This window comes from Asparagus officinalis, chromosome 7 (assembly GCF_001876935.1).
Source record: "Asparagus officinalis chromosome 7, Aspof.V1, whole genome shotgun sequence".
Taxonomy (NCBI): domain Eukaryota; kingdom Viridiplantae; phylum Streptophyta; class Magnoliopsida; order Asparagales; family Asparagaceae; genus Asparagus; species Asparagus officinalis.
This window is the reverse complement of record NC_033800.1, coordinates 139,922,583-139,934,337: the sequence shown is the minus strand read 5'-3', so window position 1 is coordinate 139,934,337 and position 11,755 is coordinate 139,922,583. Positions and strand designations below refer to the sequence as shown.

The window sequence follows — 11,755 nt, the reverse complement described above, 5'->3', positions numbered from 1 at the left end:
TGAAGCTATAAAAGCGAAAGAGATTTTTCGTAAAAAAACGAGGATTATCTTCTTAATTTCCTAATTTAAATCCAAAATTTTTTCCATTAATTTCAGTCTCAATTCTATTCGTATCGAGCGGAGGGGGAATTGAAATTCGAACCGATCGAATCGCCGATCCGACATGTCAGCATCGGGTCGGAGAGACGGTTAGGGTTTCGTTATGGCGACCGCGGAGCACCGGACTGAGAATGCTCTCGAATCTTGAAGAAAATCCAGAAATTCTCCGATCTCGAATCCATGGACGTGGACTCATCGATGTCGACCGAATCCGATCACGATCAGGTCGCCGTCGCCAACAACCACGATCCCGCCATGGAATCCTCACCGTCGACGTCGTCGCTGGTGTCTGATGCTCCACAGGCGCAGTCGGCCGCCGTCGCCGGGCCGAGGGCTGCGCCGAGTTACTGGGTGGTGAACGCGGTTATCGAGAAAGAAAGGAGGACGCCTGGGTCGAGGTGCGGGCACACGTTAACGACCGTTGCTGCCGTCGGGGAGGAGGGGACCGCTGCTTATGTTGGCCCTCGGCTTATTTTGTTTGGCGGAGCAACTGCGCTTGAAGGGAATAACGCAGCACCGCCTTCATCAGCGGGGAGCGCTGGAATCCGTAAGTTCAAACTCTAGATTCTGATATGAAGATTAAACCCTAGATCTCTGAATTGATAAAAGTTGAAAACTTTGTTGAATTGTTAATGTTTTTATTGGATTTTGCAGGTTTAGCAGGAGCTACAGCTGATGTTCATTGTTATGATGTGCTAACAAATAAGTGGTCAAGGTAAGGTTTTTGGAAGAAGTGTGTTCTCTTTAAGGAATTAGGTTAATGTATTGGAGGGAATGTGTAAGTAGTAATTACTGATTTTGTTATCGTGTGATGATTTCAGGCTCACTCCTCTTGGAGAGCCTCCATCTCCGAGAGCTGCTCATGTGGCAACAGCTGTGGGAACAATGGTTGTAATTCAGGTACATAGGAAGTTATTAATTGTCTTGTGTATCATGGTTATTTATTATGGAAACACTTAGATTCGAAATATGGGGGCTTTTTGTAATTAGTTATCGTCAAATTGATGAAATTTAGGGTGGAATCGGTCCAGCTGGTTTGTCTGCAGAGGATTTGCATGTTCTGGACTTGACACAACAGAGACCACGTTGGCACAGGTTTGGACTACATCCTAGTAATTCCTGTGAGTTTAAGCATGTTAAAGTTTCACGCTACTGACTCGAAGTTATCGTATTCGTGATTGAAGGGTAGTTGTTCAAGGACCTGGTCCTGGACCCCGGTATGGTCATGTGATGGCTTTGGTGGGCCAGAGGTTTCTATTAACGATTGGTGGAAACGATGGTACATAGATGATGAATGAATGCATATAACAACATCTAAACTAAAGCAATCACTAGTTGCATTTTAGCTCACTCACTATGTTATAGGAATGTAAGGTTGAGTTTTCTTTCAGGAAAGAGGCCTTTAGCTGATGTCTGGGCTCTAGATACTGCTGACAAACCATACGAGTGGAGGAAGTTGGAACCTGAAGGTGAAGGTCCTCCTCCATGCATGTGAGTAATCTTTGTTGAATTTCTTTCCCTGCCCATAAACACGAGTTTTATACAGTGCCATTTAGTTGTATAATCTTTGTCTTTGTCATGTAGTCTTTTATGGAGGTACCATGATATTTATTCTTTAGCTCACTTGCCCTTATATTGATAATTATGTTGTCTCACTTGCCCTTATATTGATAATTATGTTGTCACTTGCCCTTTTATGGAGACATTATTTTTAGTGTGAGTTTGGCAGCTTGGAAGAATAATGGCATTATACGCATATATGATTATTAAATTTGAGCATCTTACGAAATTATCTCATTAATGAGTCTAAGCTAAGCATCTGTTAACAAGCAAAATAAAAAGCTAAACCTGTCAGGTTGCATGTCAAATCATTATCGTTTAACCTCAAATGAACCACGTGGGAGTTCCTCCTTGCGTGGACCACATGAGAGTCTCAATGGAAAGGTAACTTGCTTGGAAGAGTGGAAGGAATGAGGATAATGTAATATACTTAATCTCTAGACACTTTACCTACACTTTAAGTAATAATGATTCCTAACCTGTTTTAAAGTTACCATCCAGGACTTCTTGTCACTTGGCACTTAGACATGCTAGGTTATCACTCTCAACTTGGTATAAGACAAATTAACTCTTCTTTTGGGTTCACTCATCTGCCAAATCTGTAATTGGCCAGTTCTTTACCTTTGTATGACATCATATTAGGAGATAATAAATTGATGATGCTAGCTTAATAAGTCAAATCTGACCTATCAACAGACAACAAAGTATCCCTCAGGATGTACCATCAAGCGTAACATCCGAAAACTTCCATAATCCTGTCATATTTATAATGGTTCATCAATGGTTCCTATCTAATACCTACAAGTGAAATTAATTCCATCAATGCTGTCAAGATCAGAAAGTCCTAGGGATTTGCATTGGATCAGGTGATATCTTGGATTGTAAGAGCTTCCTTTATTTCTTGAAAGTAATGGAAAATAATATTTGAACCTTTTACTATCGTGTCCGTAACCCTTACCACTGTTTTAAAAAACCTCCTCCTAGTCCGCTTAGGCGTATGCCTAGGCCTAGACGATACCTAGACCGTCTAACTAGTGCCTAGAGCCTAGGCGGTATTTAGGCTGCCCATCTAGATTTTACGATAGTTTAGGGGAGTATTGTCTGCTTACGTGGATTGCACCTAAGGTTTTAAATATCGGCTATCTGGGATTTATCAGACGGTCAAAATCCTTATCGGATAGCGAAAATCGGGGATATTCGGGGATAAGTAGTATTTATCGGAGCAATATATTGGATGGTGTATATATATAATATAACAACTAAAAACTATAATCTAACCATGCTTAATGAAATATAAACATACCAAAACAGAAAAGCAAAGTATGTACAGTTTATTCACTAATTTCTTATATAAGTCTTTGTTACAGAAAAACAGAAAAGCAAAGTATGATAAAAGAATAGTTATAGAACTGATATTACTCAAAAGAGAAAGTACGTGCGTGAAGGAATTACAAGAGAAGGAAAGCTCACAGCATGTGTATATAGCCATGTTTCCGGACAAAAAAAACATGACTGACAGAGGGTAGGCGAGCGACGAAATTCAAGGTTGAAGTTCATGAAGGCGAGTGACGAAGAGGCGCAGAGAACATGAGATGGAGATAACGGAGGAAGCGCCCAACGAGAAAATGAGCAGTTCGCCAGAGACGAGGTTAGGGTTTGAAGGTCGGATTCACAAAGTTTCGGGTTTTAAGTTTCATATTATTAACAAAATGGGTCGGGTTTTAAAAACTCAACAACTCAACTCAAAATGCCTGACCGATAATCCCGATAATCCCGATAATCCTGATAATTTAGCCTTACTTATCGGCCGATAAGTGTCGATAATGCCGATAACTCGCCGATAATCTCTCCAAAACGATAACAGATTACAAAACCAACTTATCCTAGCGGAGAGCTCAAAAATCCGATAACTCTGCCGATAATATCGATTATCAGCCGATATTTAAAACAATGATTGCACCCTGTAGGCCTTGGTTATGATTTTATGTGTTGTAGCCTACACGTCCTCCAAACTTCATTAACCTCCAAATATGAACATCTCCACTACAGTACACCTTCAGCAAAACCTCATCGATCACTACTTAAATGAAGAAAGAAATCCGTCTAGACACTATTCCGACATCTAAGTTTTCTATAACATTGACATTCACTATCAATTATTGTAATTAAAAATAAAAAAGAAAACATCTTAGGCTCTAGCATAATAATTATTATTTTGGCTATTTAGTATCTAAATATGTATGATTTATTGTGGAATTAAGATTGCTATTTTTTTTTGAAAATTTATATGAATTTAATACATATTTTTATCAATTATTATAATTAAATAATTTAATAATAGTCAAACGCCTGGGCGTATGCCCATGGGTCTAGGCGCTAGGCGCTCACTCAAACGCCTAATCTGCCTAGCGTTTTTTGTAACATTACCGAGCTCCCCCGATCTCTGTAACTACTACCAAGGTAAAAAATACTTCTTAAATATCTATTTAAGATAGTTAACAACTGTAACTTAAACTTAAGAAGTGTAAGTTAACAGTAAACTTAAGTTTAAGTTAAACTTAAGTTTAAGCTAACAGTAAACTTAAGTTTAAGTTAATATTAAGTTTTTTGTTGATGGTAAACTTAAGTTTAAGTTTATAGTAAACTTAAGTTTAAGTTTATAGTAAACTTAAGTTAACAATATTTTAGTTAATAGTAAACTTAAGTGTAAGTTTATTGTTAACTTAAACTTAACAGTAACTTATAAGTTAACAGTAATTTGAGTATATATATATACATACATATTTATCTTTAAGTATCACAATTAAAAAAATAAAAAAGAAAAAAATGCCCAGAAACCGCTTAGGCGTCCGCCTAGGCGACTAAGTGCTGGGCACCAAGTCCTACGCCTAGAAGCGGCCAACATTTAATATAACATTGACCTTTACATCGCATCTTGTTAATGACCGGCCAACAGAACTTCCGATAAGTTTAACGTGTGAAACTTTGGAGTATTAAAGTTAAAACTGGGTGAAAATTTTGGAGTATTAAAGTGAAAAAACTCTTTTAGAGATATTGTTGTTTCTTTGTCAGTCTTCTATCTCACACTCCATTATTGAAAATTTTTTCCTTCCCTTCCATTTTTCTATATAGGATTTTCAATAACCGCAATATTATACTTTATTTTTAAAAATTTTTAGCAGACCTTTCAACAACAGAAAATATTACCTTTGCTTCTTGTTTCTTTTTTTTTAAGCTTCTTACTTGATTGTTGCGTACCCAGTGCATGACTAACAAGACACTAAAAAAAGAGAAAAAAGGGCAAGAGGATTGTTTTGATCAATAACATCACTTTTAATGTAGGTGTAATTATCATGTAGGTGTAAGATATGTGCTAATCTATGGACTAATGTGACTTCCCCCTACTTCCTCCCCTACTTCCTTCTTTTTGTGTTCAACAAACTCTTGAAGTTCATGAATGTATTTGATGGGTGGTGTTTAAACTGGCAATTCATCAAACTTTGTTTTTTTTTTGTGTGGCTCTTCTAGTTATTTGGAGTGTCATGTCATTAAATTCCTAGAACTGCAGTCTATTTGCAGCACATCCTTGAAAAATTATCACTTCGTTATATCACTACATGCATTCTCGTCGTATGTTTGGCATGAGACAATTTTGATTGTTCCGCAGCTATTTAATTGATAGCCTGTTCACCTGCCTAAATTAAATATAAATTATCAGGTAAACCTTATACCAGTATTAATGTTTTCTTAGGCTATGTTATATCAGCCATATCCTATTTGGTAACTTCCATGCTTTCTTGAGCATTTCCTGTAGTGACCTTTGGGTAAAGGGAAGAAAAAAGAAAGAATGAGTAAATTTTGCTTTCACATTTAATGTTTTCCTAGGAATCTTATTATGTGATGTACTTCATTCCAGCATCCGAGGATTTCTTGACAATTTTATAAGATTTGGTATTTCACATGCTTCTTGAACATTTTCTACAGCAGCATTTAGATAAACTCAATATTGCCTCTATATTTACTTGATGCTTAATGTTTAAAGAGGGGAGCAAAATGAGTAAATTTGCTGTGACATGTAATGCTTTCCTGAAAATCTTACTGTGTGATGTATTCCAACATCCAATGATTTCCTGACAAATTTATTATTTTTGTTAATTTCACATTCTTTTTTGAGCATTTTCTGCAATGACATTTTTTGTTAAGTGTTACCTAATTCATACTATCCCAATGTGAATCTGAATTGGACTGTGTTATCCCGTTCATGGTGCAATCTGAATTGGATTGCAAAAACTGGTCAATAAGTAAAGGGTGAAGAGTAAGAGGCTAGTCCATTCTATTTGAGATTCAATTAGGTTTAGTAGTTAATATTCCTTCTTCATGGCTTTAAGACTTGAGGATTTATGCTTCAAACTGTGGACTGGTGGACACTTACTATTCAACTTAATTAGATTCTGCATACTCTTTTTACTTGAAAAGAGCGTCTTCTTTCTTAAAAGAGCATCAAACTTCGACTTTACAGATATTATGAACCTGAAACTACTAGTATTATCAATCTTTTTAGTTGTCTTCATACATACACATGCATAATACATGATATCCTGACCAAAAAGGTTTCCCACCATGCTTACCTTCTTTGCCTATGTATCATCCTCTTATTGTACTACCAAAGTGTGCCTCTAATAACACGGGGATAACTTAATTAAACATGGCGCTACTTTGAGGTTTCATTCCTTTCTTTGTTTCCTTTTCCTTTTTGCCTTTGCCTGCAGTTCGTAAAAATCATGGAGCCATTAATTCACTTCCTTTATTTTGTTATTGAATAGGTATGCTACAGCAAGCGCACGTTCTGATGGTCTGCTTTTGCTTTGTGGAGGAAGGGATGCAAACAGTGTGGTATGTCAAAAATTGCTCTGACCACTGATAATCTTAGGGGCTGTTTGGTCTGCTGCAAAAATAAATTGCAGCAAGTGTTGCATAATGTTGCAGCAAATCAACTTCTAATTCCTTGTTTGGATATTTGTAGTTATATTCTAGGAAATGTATTTCGAATGCAAATTCAGTGTTTGGTTGAAAATAATTAGTGCAAAAGCTACATAATTTTTGTGTAGTGGTTTTCTATTTGGATTTAAATAGGTCTTTTTGATGAGGTGAAATTTATATTTATTTTTTAGTTTCCTTTTTTGAATCTTGTAGCTTTTCTTCCCACCAAATTGGCTGCAACATCTGTTGCAAGTTTTTTCCTACAAAATGCAAGTCTATTTATCTTTCGTAATTACAACGTTCCAAAGCAAACAATGTATTTACAAATCTGGTTGCTCTATGTACTCTAGCAACTCTATTTCCATCCAACCAGACAGCCTCTTAAACTGTTATACGTACTGTTTTCACAGAAGCAAATAGATATGACATCTTTTGTAATGACTGGACTGACTGCCATGCAACCTTTGTATATCACGGCAGACCGTTGGTCATGTTTGCATGATATCCATAGTACATTGCTAATACTTGTGCAGCAGAATCTTCTTTGCTCTATAGTCTATAGCCTTATATAATTTCTTGATGTATCAGATGTGTATCAATACTTCAGCTATAATGCTTACTTTTATACTAAGTTGCATGGCTATGGGTGCGGGGCACATATTTGGGTACGGGACATGATAAATTTGTAAAAGGTAGGGCACGGGAGCACAACTGAAACTCATGGGATATGATCATAGTTCTGAGCTATATATTTGAACGACCCTTTTAAATTGTAGCTCTTAAGGGTGAAACAAACTCATCTCTTATTCAGTAAGTTTCAAAAACCGGTTTTGAAGTGTAGGGTATATATCTAAGAAGTGTATGACGAGTTTTAAATTAAACATGTATTGTATAATTCGGTACAAGTATGAATAAATATATGTATATATATTTAAGGAGTGTCCAAGAAGTGTTGGGTACGGATAGGGGTATGACACGTGTTGGGTACGGCTCCATATTAGATGTACCCAGGTAAAATAGCTTTTATATATAGATAGTATAATAGTAACCTCCTTCAAATAATTTTGGTAATATTGAGTCGTCTATAATGTTTAACTATATGCTGGCAGAGATGACTATTGTAATGCTACTTAGTGTTGAGTCTTCTATGTGAATTTCCAAAAGTTTGTTCTAATTTCCCATGTGGAACATTATATCCTCAATTCCATATCATCGAAGTTGAAATTAAAACAAAATCTTAATTGTAATTCGGCAATTTCTTTAGAAGATTCAAAATGAAGTATTACAAATGGAAACAGTTAAAAAATCTGGGAAAGAACAGAGACAAAGTTTTTCAAACTTTACTCTGTAATTCTGATAAATGTATATGTTTATTTCAGTAGTTGTTTTCATAACATCTATGTTAACTTATATGTAAACAACTTCTCAAAGTTGTTCTATGGTTCTTCAAAACTTCTTATCCTATCAATATAAATTAACCTTCTGTTGTACGTTTCTTCTTAAATTTGTCATAAATAATAATTAAGCAAACTTGTTTCATGTGAGTTTCCCATAGTGTTGAGTGCTAGTTAACTTTTGGTAAAAATGTCTTGATATTATAAACATAGTGCTCTATCATGTGGGAAAGGTTTCCCATATTTTTTGGATGGTATGGTGTCATCACTGCAAACGGGTTACCCTCAGACACGTTGTCCTGCCTATGTATAGAGTGATCATTTGTCACCCTGTCATGTATCCGTATAACACTGTTACACTGACTATAAATGCCTCACCCATACTTTCTTTCACATGATGTTCCATACTCCAGTAAAACAAATCAGTTTTGGCGGCTACTTTCTCCCTGCTTTTTGGCTATCCTGTTTAACCTTCCCTTTTATGTTGCTTTTGTTATGGGCTGCACCAGCAGAAATGATAATATTGACGAATGACATATACTTTCTTATTTTATTTGTCTTCTACTTTTTCCTTTTCCCCTCTGTATTTGTTTGTAAAACAGAAATCTTGGGAATCTCTCCAGGCATTGAAGCTTGATCGCAAGCCTCATCCATCTTCTATTAATTTACATCATCACCTTATCTTCTAAATTCCTCAGAATCAGTCAAACCTTACCGTTTCAGTTGCAACATTGATTTCTGCCAATTAACATTTTGTAAGCATTATTCCATGAAAAGCTTGTAATAAACAAATCCTGATGATAGCACCAAGTTCAAGCATTTTTTGCTTTCAAGTAAAGGGCTGGGGTGTAGGAAATTTGAAAGAGAGTAACTCAGATAGGCAAAGGGTTGATATTGTTATCTAGTCCTCTGAATGTGGAATGCGTACAAAAATCTTGTCAAAGTTGGGCATGGAATATGGAGGAGATTTTGGAACAAGATATTCTATCAAATGATCTTTGGTATATTTTAGCGTCTTTTGCTGTACATAATTTTGTAGAATATTGGTGCTAATGTTCTTGGTTTGACTAAAATTTTTAGCCTCCAGGTGGAATAACTGCTTGTCTATTTTCACTGTAGGAATTTTCTAAGCTTATAATTTAATGTTTGTGCCATCTTAGCACCCCTATGTTTGTATGCATATCAATTCCGGTGTGAATGCCTGAAAGTTTTGGGCTGCTACTGTTGTAACAATCTAACAGTGTACTTGCATGTCTTTGTGTATGATTGTGAGCTCCTTGCTTCTTATCAACTTACTAGATGTCTATGATTTTTCATCTGGTTTAATAATTAAAATGCTGTATGTAGTCCATGTTTCACCTTTATTATAAATCGCCGAGATACTATCTCCTATGGTTTCATATTCAGGTTAATGATTCACGCGTTATTTTTTCTGCTTTTTTGCATGTAGCCGCTGGCAAGTGCCTACGGTCTTGCTAAACACAGGGATGGGCGTTGGGAATGGGCAATTGCTCCTGGCGTCTCTCCATCTCCTAGATACCAACATGCTGCTGTGAGACAAACTCTAAAGATCTTTCTTTCTTTCTTTCTTTCCTTCTTACTTGAGTGCACGATTTCCTATCACTACTTATTACAATGGCTGCAGGTTTTTGTAAATGCACGACTTCATGTATCTGGAGGGGCTCTTGGTGGTGGGCGCATGGTAGAAGATTCATCAAGCATTGCAGGTTGCATTTATGTTCCGGTTCTTCTTTTTTGATGCATGTTGTAGACCAGACAATGTGAAAGGGCACATCAAAGTTCTTGCTGTTCTGTTCTAGTCTATATTGTTTTATTGTGGTTCTCATCATGTATCATAAGCGTTCTAGAGGGAAAATTGTCTGTGTGTTATCTCAGGATTATCATCCCATCATTAGAGTATCAGGATGAGGACATTGATCTTGGCTACCTGATATAGGGTAAACATGAACTGCAACTTCACCTAGATATTGATCATTTATCTTCTGATTCGATAGTGGGTAGCCAGAGGGAATCTTTTATGGTTTAGTTCTTTTCAAACCTAAATATTCCTTAATATGATGCGTCAAATATCTGAACCTCATTTCTATCTGAAATTGCACTTTCAAGTAGCATTCCTTTCTTTTTATATGGAAAAAAAAATTCATTGTTAATTTAATTGAGAATGGTCCTTAAAGGTGCTGAATGGGAAGAAAAAGGAATTGGTCAATTAGTGTCATATCTTGATGTTAAGAGGCACGATTTTTAAACTTGATATATATAAATACTGGAATTAGATTTCGGACCTTAAGCGTATTACTGTGTATAAAATTAAAGATTTTATTTTTGACACACTTCAAATTTGTAAATATCTAACAGTACGTGTCATATCTTGATGTTAAGAGACACATGCTTTACAAACTTGATATATATAAATATTGGAATTAGATTTTGGACCTTACCGTACTACTACATACAAAATTAAAGAAAAAGTTCTTGAGATCTTTTACTAGAAAGATAAATCTGTGTGTACTTGAGGAGCATTAAGTTTCGGAAAGGATTTAGTTAGTGAAATGATAATAAAAATGGGTAAGGATGGTCACACTAGTTCTGAAGAGGCAGAGGCTGACCCTATAGGTGAAACAATAGCTGCTATTATAACAGGCAGGGCTGTGATTGATTTGATAATTTCAAAGAATTAGCTTGTTGTCCACTGCGATTTAGGACTCTGGGCTTCTTGTGATTTGTAACTTTTGGTCGCTTGAGCTTTTCTTTTCTCATTTTCAATGATGTTACATGCTTATCTGACATGCAGTCATCGAGATATGCTTTTTGAAATCGTTACAATATACATCAATAATTCTGTGTGAGTTGTTTCATTTTGCCAGTGGCTGATCAGAACTCAAAATGTGAAACATGAAATAAATATCGGATAACAGAATCTTATGCTCTCTTTTCTGGTTAACATAATCGGATATTCAGATAGATGTTATAATTATTTGTATTCTTGTGCAGTATTGGATACTGCTGCTGGAGTTTGGTGTGATACAAAATCAGTGGTCACTAGTCCCAGGACAGGGAGATACAGTGCTGATGCAGCTGGTGGTGATGCATCTGTTGAACTAACACGGCGTTGTAGGCATGCTGCAGCTGCAGTTGGTGACTTGATTTTCATTTATGGAGGACTACGTGGTGGTATGCTTTGAATCTGATTTCGTTTTTAAATCTATAGATATGCATGCCGATCTATGCCATAAAGATGGCCCATCCACATCAAGTTTTTCAGGCTGTTCATTGTGTGGAGTTTCAAAATCATCATGCTACTTCTCTCTCGTCTTTTCTCTGTTCAGTTATTTTATACCTGAACCTTTTGCTAATTCTTACGATCCATTCATTCTTTTATCCTGGCCGGTTCTTGCAGATGCAAGCTTTTAGGACACGTAACATCATAATATGAAGTTGTGAATAATCATATTTTTCATCATTGATCTGGCTACAAATGTATTGATACTATTAATTGAACTTGGCAATTATAAACTACTTAACGTTCCACTATGACTTATGACTTATAGTCGGTGTTAGGTGCAATAAGGTTGATGTTTCCCGTTCATCCTTGTTCCATATTCTGCTCTTGTAGGCCCTCCAATTAGCAATGTCTGTATCAGTAATATTTTATTTCATATGCACTTGAATATAACCCCAAAAAGTGAAGTGGGAAACCCTTT

At 36.2% G+C, this 11,755-nt stretch overlaps 1 protein-coding gene across 2 annotated transcripts in view; it reads left to right on the top strand.

Moving 5' to 3' along the window:
- LOC109851051 (serine/threonine-protein phosphatase BSL3) overlaps positions 7–11,755 on the top strand; it is a 20,014-nt gene continuing 8,265 nt past the window's right edge. Inside the window, exons 1-10 of one of the 2 annotated variants that reach the window (XM_020421167.1) lie at positions 7–646; positions 754–814; positions 921–999; positions 1,115–1,194; positions 1,284–1,378; positions 1,491–1,590; positions 6,483–6,552; positions 9,484–9,585; positions 9,679–9,760; positions 11,046–11,225. In XM_020421167.1, coding sequence (XP_020276756.1) covers positions 280–646; positions 754–814; positions 921–999; positions 1,115–1,194; positions 1,284–1,378; positions 1,491–1,590; positions 6,483–6,552; positions 9,484–9,585; positions 9,679–9,760; positions 11,046–11,225 — 1,216 coding nt within the window. In that variant the 5' untranslated portion in view covers positions 7–279. The remainder of the gene's footprint in view (positions 647–753; positions 815–920; positions 1,000–1,114; positions 1,195–1,283; positions 1,379–1,490; positions 1,591–6,482; positions 6,553–9,483; positions 9,586–9,678; positions 9,761–11,045; positions 11,226–11,755) is intronic. The other variant, XM_020421168.1, reaches the window with a different exon arrangement.